At 44.3% G+C, this 25,155-nt stretch overlaps 1 protein-coding gene across 1 annotated transcript in view; it reads left to right on the top strand.

Annotated features, from left to right (window-relative positions):
• Positions 1-25,155, top strand: part of FNDC1 (fibronectin type III domain containing 1) — a 160,683-nt gene that overhangs the window by 97,004 nt on the left and 38,524 nt on the right. The window contains exons 6-10 of the mRNA XM_075863750.1: positions 3,463-3,650; positions 4,462-4,569; positions 9,783-9,971; positions 20,671-23,388; positions 24,365-24,483. Of these exons, the coding sequence (XP_075719865.1) occupies positions 3,463-3,650; positions 4,462-4,569; positions 9,783-9,971; positions 20,671-23,388; positions 24,365-24,483 (3,322 nt within the window). The remainder of the gene's footprint in view (positions 1-3,462; positions 3,651-4,461; positions 4,570-9,782; positions 9,972-20,670; positions 23,389-24,364; positions 24,484-25,155) is intronic.

Raw genomic sequence — 25,155 nt, 5'->3', positions numbered from 1 at the left:
CTTCATTCATGTCCAGCTTTAGTCACAGCACAGCGTGATCTCGTGAGATCACGCTGTGATGTAACTTCCTCCCGCAGTTCCTTCACCGGAGCGACGGGAGAATGACCAGACATTGCCTCCAGCCGCCTCCCGGCTGGAGGCGATGTCTGGTCATTCTCCCGAATGCCCACTTGGTTAAAGTAAAAAAATACAGCCAGTTGGGCTTTTACAAAAAATTAGCATAAATGTTAAAATGCTCACAACTTTGTCACTAATAATTTTTTATTTTTTTTAATACAGCACAGTAGTTATCTACAACACAACACAGCACCTATTAGATTAGGTAGGAGATAGGGAAGTATGAAACTGGTGACAGAGCCTCTTTAAGTACAATGGTCCAGCCATCTTTTATACATACATGGTAGTACACGTAAAGCTGCATGAGCCGGTCACCAGCCAGTATCTGTGTAGGACAGACATGAAGTGCATTAGGGTGCAAGGAGTGTGGGGGATGCTGAATGAAGGGGTCAAGATCTCATGACTAATGTATAAGGGGGGGGGGGCAGGGAAAGTAGTCAAATTAGGGAATGTTATAGGCCTGTCTAAAAAGTTGTGTTTTTAGGGCACGTTTAAAACTGTGGATGTTGGGAATTAATCTGATTGTCTGGGGTAGCACATTCCAGAGGACTGGTGCAGCACGAGAAAAATCTTGGAGACGGGAGTGGGAGGTTCGGATTATGGAGGATTTTAATCCAAGGTCGTTGGCAGAATGTAGAGCGCGAGTAGGGTGGTAGACAGAGATGAGGGAAGAGATGTATGGAGGGGCAGCACTGTGGAGAGCTTTGTGGGTGAGAGTAATAAATTTGAATTTAATTCTGAAGGGGATGGGCAACCAGTGCAGTGACTGGCAAAGATTAGAGGCGTTGGTGTAGCGGTTGGTCAGAAAGATGAGCCTGGCTGCTGCATTGAGGATAGATTGGAGAGGGGAGAGTTTAGTGAGTGGAAGACCGATTAGTAATGAGTTACAGTAGACAAGACGAGAGCTAATCAGAGCAACAATGAGAGTTTTGGCTGTTTCCTCAGTAAGAAAAGGGCAGATTCTGGAGATGTTCTTGAGGTGAAAATGACAGGAGCGTGAAAGTGATTGAATCCATGAAGTAAAAGAAAGATCTGAGTAAAAAACAATCAGGTTTAGGTAGGTTAGTAGATGGTGGGAACATAAGGAGCTCAGTTTTAGAAAGATTCAGTTTCTGATAGAGAGAGGACATGATGTTCGCGACAGCGGACAATCACTGGTGTTTTGTATTAGAGCAGGGGTGATGTCATGGGAAGAGGCATATAATTGGGAGTCATCAGCGTACAGATGGTACTGGAAGCCAAATCTGCTGATGGTTTGTCCAATTGGGGCTGTGTAGAGAGAAAAGAGAAGCGGACCTAGGACTGATCCCTGAGGAACCCCGGTAGCAAGTGGAAGAGGAGAAGAAGTAGAACGAGCAAATGACACCCTGAACGAGCGGTCAGAGAGATAGGAGGAAAACCAAGAGAGAGCAGTGTCTTTAAGGCCAATAGAGTGGAGCATGTTAAGGAGGAGTTTGTGATCTACAGTGTCAAAGGCTGCAGAGAGGTCCAGAAGAATCAGTAGAGAGTATTTGCCGTTAGATTTAGCCGCCAAGAGATCGTTTGAGACTTTAGTAAGGGCAGTTTCTGTGGAGTGTAGAGTGCGGAAACCAGATTGCAAGGGGTCAAGAATTAAGTTAGCAGAGAGTAGACCAAGCGTTTCAGGAGTTTGGAGATGAAGGGGAGATTAGAGACAGATCGGTAGTTAGCAGCACTGGATGGGTCAAGAGTTGTTTTTTTTCAGTAGTGGGTTTATAACGGCCTGTTTAAAAGAGGAGTGAAAGATTCCAGAAGAAAGAAAGAGTTTAAATATCAGTCAGGTGACTAGTGACAGCCGGAGAGAGGGACTGGAGGAGGTGTGAGGGGATAGGGTCACTAGGGCAGGTAGTAGGACGCTGTTTCCGTAACTGCCATTCAATTCTATGGGCGTTACGTAAACAGCATAGCTCAGCGAGCTACGTTTTTTATACTTACATGGTCAGAATTTACAAGTTACAACAGGAACACAGAAACATAGAACAGGATTTAGGGGGCCCCCGTTCTAGAGATAAGTGTGTGTCCCAGAGGTGGAACCTGCTTCTATCTGACATTTATGGCATATCCTGTAGATATGCCATAAATGTCCCTGATGGGATACCCCTTTAAGGCCCTTTTACATGGCCTGATATGGGCTGTGAAAACGAGCGCAGATCAATTCGATAGCTCGTTGATTGGCACTTCTTTGCTCCTTTCACAAAGAGCAATCCTTGGTTATGTATGGGGACGAGCGATTGTTACTATGATCGTTCGTCCCCATACATTTCCATCATGTCGGCAGCACATCTCCCTGTTTACACATGTGCTGCCGGCAACGATAATATTTATGGCTGCATAAACTAGCAGATCAGCCAATGAACGAGCAATTATTGGCCCCTTATAAAACGGCCTTAACTTTTTAAACAACTTATTGTAATCTAATAGTATACCTAATATAGATCAATTTTGTAATTTAATTACTGTTAAAATGTTGTTTCATCCATGCAAATTCTGTGGGAAGTTAATGCCATTTGGTGTCTCCCTTCCTGTAATCAGCTGTCCACCCCTGTTGTCAAGCAAAATCTGTCCCTAGTTATAGACGGGCTGCAGAATGCGGGGGTGGGTCACTTCACTACCTATCTATACAAGTCTATGGTGAGGGGAAGGGGAGCAGGAGGAGGGAGCAGAGAGAGGGTAAGTCAGCAACAGACACGCTGCATAAAGTCTAAGAAGAGGGGAGGGGGAGCTGGAGGAGAAAGCAGGAGCAGAGTAAGAAAGACACAGGCTGCTGATAAGATTTCTATGTCACCTCAGTGTAGGATTCTCAGCTACACTACTCATTACTGCTTGTATAATCGCCTACATGCTGCTGCAGCTTCTATATATGTGATAGATACAGATAGAAGAGCAGGATTCTCCTCTTCTATGTGTGCAATGTATAGAAGACATGATAGCATTTAGGCTCCGCCCCCTAGCTCAGAGAAAACTGAGAATTAGATATAGAGCCTGCTTAAAAATGCAGAATACAAGTCATATGATGGCCAGAAATAGGTTATTTCTCATGTACACACATATGACAGGTAAAATGTCAATTATGTAGTTGTTTCATATCTGATATAAAATGTATACGGAAACATTAATGATTTTCTTTTTGGTCTATTTTGTTTGTTTTATTAAATGCATAAAAAAAACAAACCTGAAAAAATACATTTAAAATTGTTTTCATGTAAAAAAACAAAAACACCGATACAATAAAATAAGAATTAAGAATTTCAGGTCACTTTTCTAATTAAGTACAAATTTACAAAACGTATTCGCCTCCAGCTTCTAATAGACTTTGTAATTTAACAGACATTACACAATTCGATACCGTGAAAAGGGAGAGTCTGCACGTTGGGATTACAAGCAAATAAACACAAGACGTGCCTTGATTGACAAACTAAATCCTGATGCCATGTATGAATTTTCTGTCCGTATTTCCCAAGGAGACCAAGAAAGCCAGTGGAGTTCTTCAGTTTTTCAAAGGACTCCTGAATCGGGTATATGTTGTTTTTATGTGTAAAAGAAAAATTCAGGTGTACATTGTACTATATAGGACATTTAATTACTCTTATAATTTAAAGCTTTGCTTATAAATTGTGTGGTCACAACTTCCCCTGTAGCAAAACATTATTAATTCCAACTTGGTGCCATCACTTTTTCAGTTTACTCAAAATATAATGGACCGTATTTAAGAAAACTAGAGCAGACTAACAGTAGAGTAATCTGCCACTTTCTCAGGAGTACCAGAGGAAGCTGTGGATTATAGAAGCGATATGAGTGGGGATCTTTTCCTGTAGAATCCTGTAGCTACTCTATACATGTTCTTGTTACACTTGTCTTGATTATATGCCACATTGTTTGGTTTATTCTTTTATCCATTACTTAGTTAGCAGTTTGTACCTTAGTAGATGGTTTTGTCATACATTAGATTGATCTATGAATTTACATATATGCATATAAATATATATATATATATATATATATTTACACACATATACATTTACATACGTATATATGTGTGTGTATATATATATATATATATATATATATATATGTATATATATATATTCTCCTATATATTTATTAGGGTAGACCGTAAGGTAGAACCAATGTATGTGATCAACCCCCAATGTGCTGTTTTAATTGTTTTTATATTTGTATGGTCTTGTATGAGGTTTAATAAAGTTATATTTAAAATTATCTGATAGTTTTTGGGGTGTGCCTGTTGTTTTGCCCCTCTTTTTTTCTGTTGTATTTCATAAGTTAGACCAATCATCTTAATTTTCCTTATTTATTTAATTTCTAAAGCTCCAACTACTGCACCCGAGAACCTTTATGTGGAATTACTGAGAGGCAAACCTACATCTGTGAGGGTAATGTGGGATGAACTTACTGACAGTGCTGGAAAAATAAAAGGTGATTATAAGTTGGTACTATTATGGTCCATATACAACCATTGGCTTAGCTGTTTTCAAAACCTCTAAGGGGCCATTCACACATGTCAGTTGCTCCTGTCAGTTTCCCTCCGGTGTGTTGCAGAACAGCCGGGGGTAAACTGATGCTAGAACGGATCCCATAGCTTTCTATGGGATCTGTCTTGGCCCGGGGCATTGCTAGCACCGGGCCTTTTGCCTGGTGCCACATTCGGGTTGCAGCATTCGCAATTGTGACCAGTTCGCAGCGGTCGCAATTGATACAGGGTCTAACAGACCGTATCACACATGGACCCTGTATCTAAGCCTACCACATGGTATTCTTAGATACATGGCCCATGTCTGATCCTCTCTGATGGGCCCTGTATCTAAGTCTACCCTGTAGTAGGCTTAGATACATGGTCTAAGGGACAGTATTACGCATGGGCCCGGTATCTAAGCCTACCACATGTGTTACTAATGTGTTTTTTTTTGTATTTGTGTTTTTTTACAGGTTTGGTCAATGGACTACGTCGAATTCGAGGACTACTTCGATGACGGCTTTTTTTCTTTTCAATAAAATGGTTAATGAGGGTTGTGTGGGGGGGTTTTATTTCAATAAAATATGTTATGTAATTGTATTTTCTTTTAAACTTTATTACTACTGCTCTAGTAATGGCCGCTGGCTGATTGACAGCGTCCATTACGAAGGCGGGGGTTAGTATTAGCCGGTTGCGAGGCTAACACTAACCCCCATTATTACCCTGATACCCACCGCCACCAGGGGTACTGGGAAGAGTTGGGTACGATCCAGTATCTGATCATCTGTAGCGATGGTCGGCCACTGGGGCGGCCGCAGGCTGGTATTATTAGGCTGGGAAGGGCCAAAAACAGTGACCCTTCCAATCCTGGTAATGCTAGGCTCCTACTGCTATGTTGCATCTGGCTGATTATGAAAATTGGGGGGACCCCACATCATTTTTTTTATGCATTTATTATTCCCCCCATTTTTCATAGCCAACCAGATATAACATAGCAGCAACAGGCTAGCATTACCAGGGTGGGAAGGGCCACGGTTTTTGGCCTTTCCCAGCCTAATAATACCAGCTTGCGGCCTCCCCAGTGCCCGACCATCCCTACAGATGATTGGGTACTGGATCGTAACCAGCTCTTCCCGGCACGCCTGGTGGCGGTGGGTACCGGGGTAATAATGGGGGTTAGTGTTAGCCTTTGCTCCGGCTAACACTAAGCCCTGCCTTAGTAATGGATGCTGTCAATCAGCCAGCGGCCATTACTAAGGTGGTAGTAATAACGTTTAAAAAAATACAAGGACATAAAAAAAATATTTTATTGAAATTAAAAAAAAACACACAACCTTCATTAACCATTTTATAGAGAATAAAAAAAACCATCATTGAAGTAGTCATCGAATCCGAAGTAGTCCAATAACCAAACCTGTAAAAAAACACAAGCACACAAATAGTAACACATAAAAAAGCAAAGCAATTCTTATACTCCCCTTTCCTGGGTCCAGCGCTGGATCCGCAATGTCAGCGAGCTGGGCCCTATATCTAATCCCATCATGTGTGATACTGTCTGGTGGGCCCTATATCTAATCCTATCCATAGCTATAGGGTCAGAGTGCTACAGATATGCTGTCTCATATATATATATATATATATATATATATACACAGACACACACACACACACACTGCACACACATTTATATGGATATATGTTAGTACAAGGATACTTACTGCTGGGGCCCTGCATCTAAGTCTATCATGTGTGATACTGACTGCTGGGGCACTGTATCTAAGTCTATCATGTGTGATCCTGTCTGCTGGGCCATGTATCTATGCCTATCCTGTGTGATACTGTCTGCTGGGGCCATGTATCTAAGCCTATCACGTATGATACTGTCTGCTGATACAAGGAGGGTATGTGGGACTACCTACAGGGGACTGCATGCCACTGTCTACAAGGGGATGTCTGGCAGGGGGGCTGTGTGTGGAACCATACAAGGGGATTGTGACACTATATACAGGGGGCATTGTGTGGGGAGCGCTCTACAGGTGTCTTTGATTAGAGCCCCGAAGCCCTAACTTTGCTTGGGGTCCCAGAAATGCCAAATTTGCCCCTGAGGGTTAGTACAAGGATACTTAATGCTGGGGCCCTGTATCTAAGGCTACATTCACATGAGTGTGGCAGATTTCCGCGTGTAAAAAAGTGCATATAACTCGTAGTGTGCGTTGCATTTTGTATCAGAGTGCTTTGCGTGTGGCATGTGTTTTTCAGGCACTTGCAAGAATTATTATTTTTTCAATGTAATTGATGCGTGAAACACAGACAGCACATGGATGTGCGTCCGTGTGCTGTCCGTGGTTTTCACGCACCCATTAACTTCAATGGGCGACTAGGTGCGTGAAAACGCCCCAATATAGGACATGCAGTGAGTTTCACGTAACGGACACTCGCTGCGTGAAAACTCGCGCATGTCTGAATAGCCCCATTGTACGAACAGTACACGGACGAGATTCACACTCGTCTGAATGAGCCCTAAATCTACCATGTGTGATACTGTCTGCTGGGGCCCTGTATCTAAGCCTATCATGTATGATACTGTCTGCTGAGACAATGCATCCAATTCTATCCAGCGGTGTAGCTAGATATGCTTTCCCCGATATATATTTTAAAAAATATATATTTTTCGGGGGAATGGGGATTAAATATATGTCTCAGGGCTTGTGTCCCTGATCTTTTAAGACCCTAGCAATGCCCCTGGTCCTGGCACAGGGGACATCAGTTGGGGCTCCTGTGCCAGAGCCGGATCCAAAAACGTTACCTGCAGAGTTTTTGGGTCCAGCTCCCAGGGACGTCCGGCGCCGTATCCTATCTATTTTAACTGTGGCTGGTTGAACGCCGGGTGCTGCCCATACACCTTCCGGCAGCATCCGGTTGGAAGATGGATGTGAGCAGGAGCGGAGTGACACCCCCCTGTAGATTGTGCCACTGTAGCTGTGGCCAGGGATTACCTCCAGGAGAAGCCCCTGACGCCCCATATATTTGGACAGTGATGTCTGGGGGTTACTGCTAGAAGCGGAATCCCCGGTCATAGCATTTCCGGGGATTCTCTTCCAGGAACCATCAGCTCCCTGCTTCCGAATTAGTTCAGAGCAGAGGAGCAGAGGGAGCTCCTCCGCTTGCCAAGGACTCCCCTGGTACAGCGCTACTTTAAGCGCTGTGCTCTCGGAAGTCCTTGACATCGCTATCCATATATGGACAGTGACTTTAGTGGCTACTGATTGAGCGGAATCCCCATTGCCGATGATCTGGCTGGGGATTCTGCATCTAGGGGAAACCCCTGCGGTTACTGTCCATATATGGACATTGAATCAAGGGGCTCCTCCTGGAGTGATATCCCCGGCCAGAGTCGGCCACGGGGATTCCATTCAAGGAGTAGGCACTGATGTTCCTGTCCATATATGAACAGTTGCATCAGGGGCTCCTCCAGGAGGAAATCCCTGGTCACAGCATCGGCAATGCTGTGGCCGTGGATTCCATTCAGGGAGTAACCATTGATGTCACTGTCCATATATGAACAGTTGCGTCAGGGGCTCCTCCTGGAGGGAATCCCTGGCCACAGCGTTGGGAATGCTGTGGCCAGGGATTCTGTTCAGAGAGTAACTAAGGTACGTCATTGTCCATATATGGACAGTGGCGTCAGGGGCCCCTCCTGGAGGGAATTCCCGGCCACAGCGTTGGCAATGCTCTTGCCGGGGATTCTGCTGCTAGAGGGGGCTTCAGTGGCACTATCCACAGGGAAAGGGGGGTAGCACTATATACAGTCGGGGTGGCGCTATCTAAAGGGGGGCGCTGTGTTGCACAATCTACAGGGGCTGCTATGTGGCCCCATCAACAGTGGGCGCTGTGTGGCGCTATCCCCAGGGGGGCTGTGTGACATTATCTACAGGGGGTACTGTGGCATTATATATGGAGGTAACTGCGGCATCGTCTACATGGGGGTGTGTGGCACTAACTATCTACAGAGTGCACTGTGGCATTAACTACAGGAGCGGGTGTGGCACTATATACAGAGGACACTGTGGCATTATCTACAAGGGGTGTGTGGCACTTTATACAGAGGGGGTGTGGCACTATCTAAAGAGGGCACTGCGGCATTATCTATAGGTGGGTGTATGGCACTATATACAGAGGGCACTGTGGCATTATCTATGGGGGTGTGTGGCACTATATACATGGGGGGTGTGACACTATCTAAAGAGGGCACTGCAGAATTATCTATAGGGGTTGTGGCACTATATACAGAGGGCACTGTTGCATTATATACAGGGGTGTGTGGCACTATCTAAAGAGGGCACTGCAGCATTATCTATGCACCACAAAATTGGCACATTTTCAGACCCTAGACTACCTTTTTGGTAGACCATTGTGATAAAAACTGATGTTAAAAACAAATGACAACTCAGTTTTTGCATTAGTTGTAATCACTTGAGAGACAAAAAAACGAATGCTAATGCAACTGATATATGCGAACGCACCCTTAGTTTAATTTTGGTTTTGACATCTAGCATTTTCTAACGATACAAGTATTTGCACTATTATTAAATCCTGAATTCATATAATTCCTACCATGGCTACTTGCACGAAATTTAGTTCTTTACTCTGGATTTTTAAACTTTTGAAGACCAAAGTAGTAAAAGAATTTATATCTTCAGGCATATAAACAATTGCCTTAGCATAGTTCAGATACGTTACATTTTTTCAATAGATGCAACAGTCACTGGCTTGCTTTATATTGTCTTTTTGTATGAAATCTCTTCTGTGAGTTGACATTTAATTAACTTAGTATTACAACCTTATGAATAGAAATAAATAAATAAATAATTAAAAAAATAATTATATATATATATATATATATATATATATATATATATATATATATATATATATATATCTTACTCGGCTACAGTCTGTCATGTTAATAACATAGGGATGATTTATATGCAAATTACATAGTTATTTGATGGCATTGTAAAGCTTTTATGGTATGAACACAACATTTCATACTTTCATTATTCACCAATCAACATGGAGCGACATGGTAGTATCAGGTTAGGGCTACATGTCAGACAATAATATCTAGCACACTATAATGATAAGAATATTTGATTTTTTTTTTCAATCACTACAGAATACATTGTGTCATATGCTCCTGCAATGAAGCCGTTTGGAGGCAAGTCCTTACCATATTCAGGAACATCTACATCTGCCATAGTTGATGGTCTACAGCCTGGTGAACGGTACATTTTCAAAATACGGGCAGCCAACAGGAGAGGGCAGGGTCCTCAGTCTAAAGCCTTTACAGTCACAATACCAGTGGGTAAGCAAGCACTTTTATTGCAATTAACCATCTGTTCACTGTTACTTCCTGTTTTATTGTTCTCATCGGAATCCAGATATGTTCCACAAAACCATTCCTTGTAGACACAGTGCTAATTATATAGCTCATAAAGCACAAAAATCAATTAATGTCTGTTTAATAATAAGGGCTGTTAAGTTTATGGCTTATACTCTCACTAGAATAAATAGCTCTTTGTGCTGGATTTGTATAGGAATATTGTATATGCATAGGTAAAGTGAGCGCTGCATGAATGTAGGCCATCACCGAATGGCTGGGAGCATGTGTGGGCCGTATTCAAAGCCAAATCTGATAAATAGTGTAAGGGCCAATAGAGTACGGTGGAAAGTAGCTTGATTTAACAAAGTAATGTTTAATTGATAATAATCGTTGGGCTTGTGTGGGTATGTGTAGTTTAATGGGACATAGATACCCACTCAGGGGCGTAACTAGGAAAGACTGGGCCCCATAGCAAACTCTTGACCGGGCCCCCCCGGGTGCCACAAGCAACCCCCCCTTATAAATAGTGCCCCGTGTAGAATGTGCCATACAGCCCTCCTGTAGTCAGTGCTATATAGCCCCGCCTATAGACAGTGTCACACCCCATTTGTAGATAGCGCCCCCACCTCCCCCTTGTAGATAGTGCCATACAGCCCCCTGTAGATATCGCCATAAAGCTCCCACTGTATATAGCGCTATACAGCTCCCACTTTATATTGTGCCACACAGCCCCCTTCCTTGTATATAGTGCCACACAGCCCCCCTTAGTAGAAAGTGCAGCACAGCCCCCCCCTTAGTAGAGAGTGCCACACACAGACCCCTGTAGATTGCGCCACACTCAGCCCCCTGTAGATAGAGCCACAGCCCTCCCCCTTGTAAATTGTGCCATACAGTTCCCCCTTGTGAATAGTGCCACACAGCTCCCCCTTGTGTATAGTGCCACACAGCTCCCCCTTGTGTATAGTGCCACACAGCTCCTCCTTGTGTATAGTGCCACACAGCCCCCCTTTGTGTATAGTGCTACACAGCCCTCCCCCCCTTGTGTATAGTGCCACAAGGCAATGGCACATCCGAGAAAGTTGTATCAGCCAGGGAGATGTCGCTCAAACAGGGAAAGGTGGGTTTGGAGGCAGGACTATGTGACTCTTCAGGATAGCGGCACCGACCCATGACCCTCTAATGAGTAATTAGCATATAGTGTGCACCATTTTAAAAGTGGATTTTAAGAATTTTGCTGCATCTGAAAAAAAACATACAAGGGAATGTTTGGAAATTATGTCAGCTCATGTATTACCGCATGGTGGCGGTTCAAGGGGTTAAAACTACCAGACAGATTCCCATTAAATATACAATAACTTGAGAACAATTCCATCTGCCCTGTAATTTTGTTATTATAAATATATCCTATATAACTACAGATCCAGAACCAAGCTCTGACATATATACAGTACCACAACCAAGCTCAGTACATATAGACAGCACCAGAACCAAGCTCAGTACATAAAAACAGCACTAGAACCAAGCTCAGTAAATAAATACGGCACTAGAACCAAGCCCATACATATATACAGCACCAGATCCAACCTACATAAATACTGTAACGACGGGGGTAGGGAAACGCACAAGTGAGCCCTAATCTACCCGCCACACTGTCCCTGCCTACTTGCAACGACCCGCCCTAGGCGACGGGGTACAACTGGGCGGCGGTCCCTACGCTCAGTAAGTGCACGAGACAAACATACAAGGGAATACAAAGCAAAGGGAAAGGGGCAGTTGCCCACGGCAACACCGTGAGCAACCAGAGTGGTGAACGAGCCAAGTCAAACCAGGAGAGCACGAGGTACCAAACGCAGAGCAGGAGAGTAGTCAGTAAGCCAGGGTCAGTATGGAGCAGGATCAAATAGATAGGAGCTGTAGCTGGGCCAGGAAACCACACGAGAAGAATCACAAGCAAAGGAGGAACAGGAAAGGCAGGTATAAATAGACAGAGGGCGGTAGCTAGCTCCGTCTGGCCAGGCTGCGATAGGCTCTCCCACTCCTAAGCCTGCCATCCTGAGTGGTGGAAGATGGAGTCAGTCTCAGAGACGTAGATTTCTGGTGCAGACTGATTACCTATGGGAGTTAACCCCGAAGCTGTGCCTGGCAGATCCTTTACAGTACCCCCCCCTTTTATGAGGGGCCACCGGACCCTTTCTAAGTGGACCTGGTTTACTGGGGAAACGAAGGTGGAACTTCCTGACCAATTCCCCAGCGTGAACATCCCGGGCGGGTACCCAAGTCCTCTCCTCAGGCCCGTATCCTCTCCAATGGACCAGGTACTGGAGGGAGCCTTGGACCATCTTGCTGTCCACAATCTTGGCCACCTCGAATTCCACCCCCTCAGGGGTGAGAACGGGAACAGGAGGTTTCCTCGAGGGAGCCAAGGACGGGGAGCAGCGTTTAAGGAGGGAGGCATGAAACACGTCGTGTATACGAAAAGATGGGGGTAACTCCAGCCGGAAGGAGACAGGATTGAGGACTTCAATGACCTTATATGGCCCAATAAACCGGGGAGCAAACTTATTGGACGGGACCTTAAGACGCAAGTTCCTAGACGATAACCACACCAGATCCCCGACCATAAACAAGGGGTTAGCAGAACGTTTTCTATCAGCCTGAGTTTTTTGTCCGCTCTGGGACGCCTCTAGGTTCTTCTGAACCTGGGCCCAGACTGTGCACAATTCCCGATGAACGACCTCTACCTCAGGATTGTTGGAACTACCAGGTGAAACGGAGGAGAACCGTGGATTAAACCCAAAATTACAGAAAAAGGGGGAGACCCCTGACGAGTTACTGACCCGGTTATTAAGGGAAAATTCGGCGAGGGGAATGAATGAGACCCAATCATATTGACAGTCAGAGATAAAACACCTTAAATATTGTTTTAGAGATTGATTAGTCCTCTCAGTTTGGCCATTGGTTTCAGGATGGAAGGCAGAGGAGAAGGACAGATCAATTTACAACTTTTTACAGAAGGCTCTGCAAAACAATGAAACAAATTGTACCCCTCTGTCCGAAACAATATTGACAGGGACCCCATGGAGACGCAGGATGTGTTTGACAAACAAGGTAGCTAACGTCTTGGCGTTGGGTAGTTTCTTGAGGGGCACAAAGTGGCACATCTTACTGAAGCGGTCTACTACCACCCACACCACCGACTTGCCTTGGGATGGAGGCAAATCGGTGATAAAATCCATGGAGATATGTGTCCAAGGTCTCTGGGGAATGGGCAACGAACGTAGTAGGCCCGCTGGTCGGGACCTGGGAGTCTTGGACCTAGCACAAACCTCACAAGCGGCGACGTAGGCCTTAACGTCTTTAGGCAACCCAGGCCACCAATAGTTTCTGGCAATGAGGTGTTTGGTACCCAGGATGCCTGGATGACCAGATAGTGCGGAGTCATGATTTTCCCTAAGTACCCTTAGCCGGAATTGCAGGGGAACAAACAGCTTGTTCTCAGGAAGGTTCCCGGGAGCTAAACCTTGATCAGCAGCAATTTCAGAGACTAAATCAGAGTCAATAGAGGAAATGATTATACCTGGAGGAAAAATACAAGCAGGATCTTCCTCCGAAGGAGGGCTGGCCATGAAGCTACGCGACAGTGCATCGGTCTTAATATTTTTAGACCCAGCCCTATAGGTAACCAAAAAGTTGACTCTGGTAAAAAATAGCGCCCATCGAGCTTGTCTCGGGTTTAGCCTCCGGGCAGATTCTAGGAAAACCAGATTCTTGTGGTCGGTAAGGACCGTTACCTGGTGCCTAGCCCCCTCCAGGAAGTGGCGCCACTCTTCAAATGCCCATTTAATGGCTAAGAGTTCGCGGTTGCCAATATCATAGTTACTCTCAGTGGGCGAAACCTTCCTGGAGAAGTAGGCACAGGGGCGGAGATGGGTGAGGGACCTGGTACCCTGGGACAAGACAGCCCCCACTCCCACCTCGGATGCGTCAACCTCCACGATAAATGGCTCCATTTGGTTGGGCTGAACCAGCACCGGGGCCGAGATAAAGCACTTCTTAAGGACCTCAAAAGCCTGGACAGCCTCAGGAGGCCAGTGGAGGAGATCAGCACCTTTGCGAGTGAGGTCCGTAAGAGGCTTAGCGATGACCGAGAAGTTAGCAATAAATCTCCTGTAATAATTAGCGAACCCCAAAAAAGACTGTAACGCCTTCAGGGAGGCAGGTTGGACCCATTCCGCCACAGCCTGAACCTTGGCGGGGTCCATGCGGAATTCATAAGGAGTGGGGATTTGACCCAAAAATGGTATCTCCTGTACCCCAAACACACATTTTTCGGTTTCGCAAACAGTTTGTTTTCCCGAAGGACCTGGAGCACCTTCCTGACATGCTCAATGTGGGAGGACCAGTCCTTGGAAAACACCAGTATGTCATCAAGGTACACTACAAGAAATATCCCCAGGTAATCTCTCAAAATCTCATTTATGAAATTCTGGAAGACCGCAGGAGCATTACACAACCCAAAGGGCATGACGAGGTATTCGAAATGACCTTCGGGCGTGTTAAACGCAGTCTTCCACTCATCCCCCTCTTTGATTCGGATAAGGTTATATGCCCCCCGTAGATCAAACTTAGAGAACCATTGGGCCCCCTGAACCTGATTAAAGAGATCAGGAATCAAAGGAAGGGGATACTGGTTCCTTACAGTGACCTTATTCAGGTTACGGTAGTCAATGCATGGCCTAAGACCACCATCCTTCTTCCCTACGAAGAAGAAGCCAGCACCTACCGGAGAAGTAGAGGGGCGAATGTAACCCTTGGCCAGGCATTCCTGGATATACTCTCTCATGGCTTCACGTTCGGGACAAGAAAGATGAAATATCCTACCCTTAGGAAGCTTAGCTCCTGGTACCAATTCGATAGCGCAATCGTATTCTCTATGAGGAGGTAACACTTCGGAGGCCTCCTTAGAGAAAACATCAGCAAAGTCCTGAACAAACTCAGGTAGCGTGTTCACCTACTCAGGGGGAGAAATAGAATTAACAGAAAAACATGACGTCAAACATTCATTACCCCATTTGGTAAGCTCCCCAGTATTCCAGTCAAACGTGGGATTATGCAACTGCAACCAGGGAAGGCCTAAAACCAAATCGGACGATTATCCCTGCATCAACAGTACAGAGCTTCTCCAAATGCATGGAGCCAACAAGGAGTTCAAAAACAGGGGTATGCTGTGTAAAATAACCATTAGCAAGAGGACTGGAGTCAATACCCACTACCGGGACAGGTTTAGGCAAATCAATCAAAGGCATAGCAAGAGACATAGCAAATTCCACAGACATGATATTAGCAGAGGACCCTGAATCCACGAAGGCACTGCCTGTAGCAGACCTACCACCAAAAGAGACCTGAAAGGGAAGCAAGATCTTATTACGTTTCATATTTACGGGAAATACCTGTGCGCCCAAGTGACCTCCCCGATGATCACTTAGGCGCGGAAGTTCTCCGGCTGCATTCTTACGCTTAGGACAGTTGTTCACTTGATGCTTGTCATCCCCACAGTAGAAGCAGAGACCATTCTTCCTGCGGAAATCTCTACGTTGTTGGGGGGACACGGAGGCCCCGAGTTGCATAGGTACCTCTGAGTCTTCCGGGGAGGAACGAAGCAACGGAACCTCGGGAGGCATCATGGGGGAGTCGGGGGAGAAAACACATAAACGTTCACGTTGTCGTTCCCTGAGACGTCGGTCAAGCCGTACCGCTAAAGCCATAACCTGGTCTAGGGAGTCAGAAGAGGGATAGCTAACTAGCAGGTCTTTCAGGGCATTCGACAGACCCAACCTAAACTGGCACCTTAAGGCAGGGTCATTCCACCGAGAAGCTACGCACCACCTCCTAAAGTCAGAACAATACTCCTCAACAGGTCTCTTACCCTGACGTAAGGTCACCAGCTGACTCTCGGCAAAGGCAGTCCTGTCAGTCTCGTCATAAATGAGTCCGAGAGCAGAAAAGAAACGATCAACGGAGGAAAGTTCAGGGGCGTCAGGAGCCAAGGAGAAGGCCCACTATTGGGGCCCTTCCTGGAGCCGGGACATAATTATACCCACCCACTGGCTATCAGAACCTGAGGAATGAGGCTTTAAGCGAAAGTAAAGCCTACAACTCTCCCGAAAGGAGAGAAAAGCCCTCCGGTCCCCTGAGAACCGGTCGGGCAACTTGAGGTGGGGTTCAAGAGGTGAGGTGAGGGGAACTACCAAGGTAGCATCAGGCTGGTTGACCCTCTGAGCCAGGGCCTGGACCTGTAGTGAGAGACCCTGCATTTGCTGAGCCAGGGTCTCAAGGGGGTCCATAGTGGTGTCAGGGACCAGGGTAGACTAGGTATGGGCTTGTGATTATGTAACGACGGGGGTAGGGAAACGGACAAGTGAGCCCTAATCTACCCGCCACACTGTCCCTGCCTACTTGCAACGACCCGCCCTAGGCGACGGGGTACAACTGGGCGGCAGTCCCTACGCTCAGTAAGTGCACGAGACAAACATACAAGGGAATACAAAGCAAAGGGAAAGGGGCAGTTGCCCACGGCAACACCGTGTGCAACCAGAGTGGTGAACGAGCCAAGTCAAACCAGGAGAGCACGAGGTACCAAACGCAGAGCAGGAGAGTAGTCAGTAAGCCAGGGTCAGTATGGAGCAGGATCAAATAGATAGGAGCTGTAGCTTGGCCAGGAAACCACTCGAGAAGAATCACAAGCAAAGGAGGAACAGGAAAGGCAGGTATAAATAGACAGAGGGCGGTAGCTAGCTCCGTCTGGCCAGGCTGCGATAGGCTCTCCCACTCCTAAGCCTGCCATCCTGAGTGGTGGAAGATGGAGTCAGTCTCAGAGACGTAGATTCAGGTGCAGACTGATTACCTATGGGAGTTAACCCCGAAGCTGTGCCTGGCAGATCCTTTACAAATACAGCACTAGAACCAACCTCAGTACATAAATACAGCACTAGAATCAAGTTCAGTACATATATACAGCACCAGAACAAATCTCAGTACATAAGTACATCCCCAGAACCAAGCTCAGTACATATATACAGCACCAGAACAAAACTCATTACATATATACACAGCACCAAAAACAATCTCATACGTATATACAGCACCAGGACCAAGCTCAGTACTTACATACAGCATCAGAACAAAGATCAGTACATACATAGGCACTATCAAACCTGCTAGCCATGGAGGATTTATGTGTCATAGTGAGCAAGCGTTCTTTCTGCTCCACCGTAAATGTTAGACCCAGGTCCCTCTGCCAGCTAAGCAAATAGGAAGGTGTGGAAAGAGTGGATGGAGAGATCAGGAGAGCATAAAGTCTGGACAACGAGTGACGCACCGTGCCCGTGCCGATGCAAAGGAGTTCGAAAGGGGAGCCATCCCATGAGTATTCCGATGGGTTAGGTAGGGACGCAAGAAAATGTTTCAACTGAGTGACCTGCCAGGAAGTAAAGGAGTTAGGGTCTGTCAAAGACGCCAACTGTGGGCTAGACATCCAAGTCCCACCCTGTGTAAAATGAGCAGCATGTCCCTTACCCGCCCTCAACCAGTGCTGGAAGGGACCCCTTTCCTGCCCCTGGGGGAATGCAGGATTGCCCAGGATAGGAAACAGGGGGAGGGAGACGGGGAGATCTCTTTCCGGGGAAAGAGCCGGAACGGAACCGCCAAGGTGGGTCCAATAGTCGGGTGTGTCCGTGCCGATAGAGGGATGTGTTTGCCCAACCAAGGCAGCGCCTGCAATGGGACAGCCAGAAAGGTCTGTTCCATTGACACCCACTGTTTAACCTCAGTATGTATAAACCAGTCCAAAATTCGTGTCAAGTGGAAGGCCTGATGGTAGGAAACAAAGTCCAGGAGACCAACACCGCCCTCACACCTAGTTAATCTTGAAGTTGGACAATTTCGAGTATCTACTCAGCTCCGCCATCAGATTGGGCAAGGAGATCCTGGGTGCAGTGAGAAAAAAGAGCAGGTCATCCGCGTATGCAGCGACCCTATGGGACCTTCCTCACAAAGATACACCCGCTATGTCTGGGTAGGAGCAAATATGGCACAAAAAGGGCTCAAAACATAAAATGAAAATTAAGGGGGACAAGGGACATCCTTGCCTCGTACCATTGGAGATAGCGAGTGAGGAGGAGAAGTGACCGTTTACCTTAACCCGGGCCGAGGGGGAAGAGTAGAGACTCGAAATCCATTGCATCATATGAGTGCTTAGTCCAACATGCCGTAAGGTAGCCAGCATAAAGTCCTAGTTAACTCTGTCGAAGGCCTTCTCCGCATCCGTGGACAGAAAGAAAGTGGGCAGAGCCGAGGCAGCAGCTTGATACATCAAGTTAATTGCCTGTGTGGTATTATCCCGAGCTTCCCTAAGAGGCATGAAGCCCACCTGGTCGTTATGTATGACATTATGTAGCCGTGGAGTCATCCTATTGGCCGGAATCTTCACAAACAGCTTTAGATCTACGTTTAACAAAGATATGGGGCGATAATTTTGGCACTTGGATGGGTCCTTCCCCTCTTTGGGTATCACCGTGATGTGGGCCCTCAACGTATCTTGAGGAAGGGAACTCCCCTCAGTGAGTAAGTTGAAGGCGTGTAGAAAATGGGGTGAGAGCAGAAACGAGCAGGCCTTATAGTATTGCAAAGGTAGTCCATCCGGGCCCAGCGCCTTCCCTGCTGGCGAGTCCTTCAATGCCCACGATAACTCCTCCGATGAAATAGGAGCCTCCAGGGCAGCGATAGCCTCTTGGGGGATACATTTCATCCCTGAGGACCGGAGATATATCTCAATCTTCTCCATGTGGCTCCCTCCATTCGGAGATGAAGGGACCCGAGGAAGATTATAAAGATAGTGGTAATAGGCACGGAAGGCCTCCAAGATGTCATGGGGAAGTTTCAAACGCCTATTGTGTGAAGCTTGAACATGAGGAACATCTGTCCGAGAATGGGTTTTCCTAAGTGCCCGCGCCAGGGTCCTACCAGGTTTATTACTAAATTTGTAAAAGTGCCGACTGCATTTAACTGGGGAGGCCCTAGCCTTGGAAAGACAGAGCGAATGAACCTGAACTCTCAGCAGCCCCAGCTCCGCCCCCACAACCCGGTCCTGGGAGGCCTTATGGGACTGTTCCAACCTATGTATGCGGGACAAGAGATCCAGCAGGTGTGCAGTCTGCTCCCTCTTTAGTTTGGAACGAATATGAATGAAGGAACCGCGCACTACGCACTTATGCGCCTCCCAAATGCAAAAGACACTTATTTAAGTTGACTTGTGCTTTGGCTTATAGAGGATGTTCTGAGCGGAACTCCCTCTAAGATGTCCCTATGCCCTAACAGGGGTTGTCCTGTTGGGACATCCCCTTTAAAGCATGCTAACAAACATATCCAGTTAATTTTTGTAAATGTTATGGAATACTGATTAGAGAAACATGGGCCTTATTTATCAAAACTGTCTAACAGAAAAAAACTGGACTTGTTGCGCATGCCAACCAATCAGAGCTCAGCTTTCATTTCTTAAAGGAACAGTGTCATCACAAATTTTTTTTTCATATGTTAAAGATGTTAGTGCTTTATTAAAAACGTTTATATTTATTTGTGTGTTTGTGTTTTACTTTTTCTTATTTTTACACTTTTTCTTCCCTATGGGGGCTGCCATTTTTTGTTCCATTTCTGTATGTGTCGATTAACGACACATACAGACATGGAATACGGCAGCCACAGTCCCATAGGGACTGCGAACGGCTCCCGTCCCATCCACTTCTGTGTACGCCGTCTGTGTGGGAACTGCGCATGCGCCGCTCCCACACAGTCCAATTTGAAATTGGCGCCGTCCGGCGCCATTTTCCTGTGGACCGGAAGTCGCGGCCGGACAGTAAGATTACTACTTCCGGTCGCGGCTTCCGGACTTGTGCACTTGGACCAGCGGCAGCAGACGGAGCGGACGGGCCGGAGGGAGCCGCGGCGGCAGGAGCAGGTAAGAGATTTCAATGTATGTTCGTGTTTGTGTACGTTTACTACTGTATGTTAACCTACTACACTGTGTGTTAGCTCAAAAAATGGCGACACACAGTGTAGGAGGATAGACCGTTCAAACCCCTCGTTTATCCCGGCACTAGCCAGGATAAAGGAGGGGGGGATGCTGAGAGCTCACTAGAGCGAGGGCTTTTTACCCAATTTTGCAATGCTGCAATTTTGGGAATAGCTCCATCTAGTGACCAGCAATGGGAAATATTATAAATTAGAATCTAATTTATAATATTTCCTGACTCGTGAAAAAAATAAAAAAAATTTGAACAATGTTTAATCACCTACACACTAAATGTTTAATTAAAAAAAAAACAACATGTTTTTCTGGCAACACATTCCCTTTAAACTGCTCTACAAAAATAAAAAAGCACGTGATTAGTTGCTATGGGCAGGAAAGTCACTTTTTCTGTAAGAAAGTTTTGATAAATGAGGTCCAATGTTATTGCATCTAATGTTTACGTTTCTTTATTTTGTAAGATTTATTTGCTTTTAGATGTTTTCCATATTCATAATTGTTTTTATGCATTTTTTCCTTTCTCGATTAATCAGTCTGAAGTAATCACAATTTTGTGTAAGTGCTTATCTATATGATGACATATTTTCTATGATTTTGTAGGTACTGCAGCCAAGGATCTTTATCATCAATCTCATAGAGAGGCGTTTTCTAAAGAGGAAAGAAATACTGATAATGTTATTTCTTCAGAATCAGTGGAAGAAGACATACAGCACCCTTTCCCAAAGACCAATTTTAGAGAGCATGAGGTCAACACTCACTCAATGGAAGTGACTGATGATATGGAAACCACAACATTAATCCCTAAAATTTCAACACCAAGCCCAAGAAGACAATTTCGTCCAATGTTAAATAATCGATTTAATTCAAATGCTGGCAGAAGACCACTTAGAACAAATTCACAAAATGTTGGACGCAGAATAATTGAACATAAACCTGCACCACCACCTACAGTAGCAGTAGATGACAATGAAACTAAGGATTTACAAATTGAGGAGTCAGATAATCATGACACAATAGAAGATAAACATTCTTCTAAGAATGATGAAGAAATAGCTAATGAAAACAGAGAAAGGGACAGTTCAAATGTACAGTTTGTAGACACACAGGGTAAAAGCAGTGTGAATGTTGACAGTAGGCATGATTTAGAAAAAATTAGATCAACTTCTTCAATATCTAATCCAGCAAGGAAAGAACCTACATCTGTAAATACTAGGAAAAATCATCTAGCAAAAGTGTCTACACATCAAAAGCCTGTTCTTACTCAAATAAGTGTGGATGAAGTAGAAAGAGATCAAAGTAAAATTGACCGTAATTCTAAATCTACTTCTGTTGGGCAAAAACACTCTAGTCTTGTTCCATCTCCAAAAGTTGATACCAGACAAGCACATTTCTCTATCCCTCTAAATAAAGAAACAACACTCTCTATACGCGATTCTGTAAATTCAGACCTACATGCTCATAAAGAGAGCAGAGACTCAGATACAGGCTTGCATGATATTAAAACTAAAACTTTTAATGGTCATCGTTCCTCAAAAATGTCTGATCCCAAAACTAGAAAACAAACAATGGTAAGAGGTATTGTAAAACCGGTTTCTTCTACTACTTTTTCTCCTACTTCTACTACAACAGCTACTACTACTACTACTACTACTACTATGACAACAACGACTGCTACTACAGCTGCTACTACAACTACTACTGAAACACCATTGCCTAGTAAAATTAATAAACAAAATGTAGTAGTCACTCATAAAAAAGAAGCATCTTCTAGTAAACCGCAACAGATCCCATCTTATTCTGGAAAATCAGCTTTATCTCTACTAGAATACTACAGGAGGAGAAGCTCTCAGGTCAGAGCCAATGTTGGAAATAAAATAACATCTAATGGAGAATCGAAGTTTCAGCCAGTTACAACTACTCAAACTACTACATCAACTACAGTTGTGCCAACCACATTAGCTCCAAAGGCTGTAAAAAAAACGAATCAGGGAAATTTACTAGAGGTACATGCTAGGAAAAAGGATCCTGACTTAGGTTCATCTGACTTGTCTTCCAGATCTTCTCATGTCACGTCTAACCAAAAGAAAGACATGAAAAAGTCAGAAGAAAAGCATTCAGCCCATACTTCTGCAATTCAGGTATCCAAGAAAGGAGACAAGAAAATATCTACATCCTCCAAGCAAAACACAGGAATACATAATGTACCAGTCAAAAAGAACAATGTTGCTATAATATCTGAGCCTCTGCAAGGTATAATAACATCTAAAGAAGGTCAAATTCCATCTGTCGGCTCACATTCTAGTGAAAAAACAAGTAATTCTCAGGTACATGAAGACCATCCAGAAGAAAGAAAAAATACTCACAATATGCACAGAAAGCAAAGTACAGGTTTAGCACTGTACTCAAAACCAACTACTGAATCTAGCTTTGGTTCTGCATTATTACCAAGCAACAGAAATGTTGACTCAAAGAAAAGTTTTGAAAAACAAGGACATGATTCTTCTACATCATTATCTCGTGACTCTTTGGTGCAATCACATGATACTTTTGATATAGAGGAAGACAACCATAGTCAACACCAGGCAAAAATTTCTACATCGGACAGAGAGTCCCTCTCTCTTTCTAGATCAATGCCTATTTCGGAGTCGAGACCAATTTATAGGACCCCTGGCAGTATCATGTCGGAAAATGAAAAAAAATCGAGCAAGGTTTCTTCCTCTGGAATTGATCTACCTGTTAAACATGTTCCTGCATATTCAACAAAGTCTGATATTTCAACTTTAGACACAAGGGATGTCCCTTCAAAACAGCCCTCACCAGAAAAAGAAAAATTTCCTGCGAGGACAAGATTATCTTCATACTCTAATGTTCGTTACCTTAAAAACAGAAATAGAAATGGTAATATTAATAATAATAAACAGTCTCTGGAAACAGATTTTACAAAATTGGAAGATGAAGAGACATTAAGTGCTCCCCCTACCCTCAAAGAAAATAGTCATAAGCCCCCCGCAGTTTCTTCCTCTTATATGAATTCTAAGCGATTTGCTTTACCAAAGAAAACAACTACAACTGTTTCTCCAACAACAAGTCGACCTCAAAGCACCACCAGAGCCTCACCTTACCGTTTACTTCCATCAATATCTCGACAACTGCATTATGGCAGATCATCAATACATAGGACTACTACTCCACCAACTACAACGCCTGCACGTACTGCTTCTCCAACCTATCAGTCTTCCTTACTACGTCAAAGAATGCTTAATTCAAGATTAGGATCTCCATTACGAAGGCAATTTACAAGGCCTCTCAACAGACAAGGTAATACATACTAAAATGTCTTACTATATCAGAAGTATTTTATTTTTGCACACTTTTATAGACAATTATATTGCTTAAACATATACAATTGGAAATATAAAAATGTCTGCTGTGAATAATGGATTCCTGACATCTTTTGGCCTGAGGCAATTCAGTAGGAACTGGTGGCAAATTAAAGGAACATTAAACCTAAAAATTAATGATAAAGGTAACCAGGAGATAAACTTGCTCCCAGCAGGAGATAACCATTATTAGTTGCTAGAAACTCCCAGAACCAGGCTTTGGGGATTATATAGTGGGCCTGTCATCCACCTGAAAGTACAATTGGGCATTACTAGAGCCTCGTTTTTCATCTGTTAACAACCTTGTTAAGCAAAACTACTGGTGATTTTGATTGGCTTAGAACAGCTGACTGACATACAGCATCTCACAATATTCCTTTCAACAGACCTTTTCAGTTGGATGCCAGGCACAATAGATATGCCACCAAACTCTGGTCCTACATGCTGAATATGGGGAGCTCTAGCAGCCGCTAGTTTTGGGAATGTTATAGATGGTCTTGTTTAAAATACCTATGCTTCATGACAAAGGTGTTTGAATGTCTATTCAGACCTTGCAAGTTTATTAAGATGTTTCTGGACAAACATGTACAGAACCTTTCAATATTGTTTATGTTAATGTTACCCTCTTAAGGTAAAATTGTAAAAATGTATTAGAATAATTTTTCTGAAATGTGGTCATTTTCAATAAAATGAGCAATACAGTAAAATCCTATTAGGTCAGTGCAGTTACCATGAGATGGATTGTAGTCGAGCAACGTCTGTGATTTTAACAACCTCTTCTACCTGCTACATACTGTAGAAAGAATATTTTTGTTGGTGGGGTTGAGAGCTGAATATTCTTCATTGAATCAAAAATATCATGGATGTATTCTCTTAACGCATAGTGTTTTTAAATCATTGTGCTTATCTTCCAGGTAATAGTGGAACACCAAATTTGGCATCAAGGGTTAATACTAATGGGAACACACCATCTTCAAATACTGGAAGCCTTAATGGACAGAGGATGATTTATGGTCCAGAAGGAACAAAGTGGGTAGGGCAACGTTCTTTATAAATTTATACTCAAGATGAATAGTAATGATCCATTCAGTGCATGCTTCCTCCTAATTTTTTCAACAGGAGTCTCATTCTATAATTCACAATGTCCGGATTAAGGTATGGTTGACGAGGGACCAGGGGCACCAAAATGTCCCATAAAGGTATAATTAATGTCAACACATCTTCTGGGATAGTTGTTTATAAGCCATTGAATTAGTTTTATTAGTCCACTCCTGTCAAAGATTCACCACTGTACCAAATATTTCCTGATTAAAGATCAATGTGGTCCTAGATCATTGTGGTTCTCCTTTTTGGGCAATTACTCAGCTGAGGACTAGGGTCCACGATTAGGGCCACATTAGGGTCAGTCATAGTATATGTAGGACCTAGGGCGTATCAGTTACCCACGGCCCTCTTTCTATATCCAAATATATAATCCTTGTACATCACTGATCACATGATGTAATATTTTCCACCATGGGTAAAAAGGTGAGATGATAAATGAAGATGATATGATTTCCGACATGCTTTTCTTTTTTACATTTACGTTTTAAAGATCTTTTTGCCAGTACGTGGTCCTAGAGTCTTAGAAATGGCTTTGTAACTCATGTCCTCTGGAATATTCAATAATTGTGACACAGTGCTCATATAGAAACTTGTGGGGAAT

Source organism: Rhinoderma darwinii, chromosome 4 (genome assembly GCF_050947455.1).
Source record: "Rhinoderma darwinii isolate aRhiDar2 chromosome 4, aRhiDar2.hap1, whole genome shotgun sequence".
In the NCBI taxonomy this organism is placed as follows: domain Eukaryota; kingdom Metazoa; phylum Chordata; class Amphibia; order Anura; family Rhinodermatidae; genus Rhinoderma; species Rhinoderma darwinii.
This window is presented reverse-complemented; position numbering and strand designations above follow the sequence as displayed.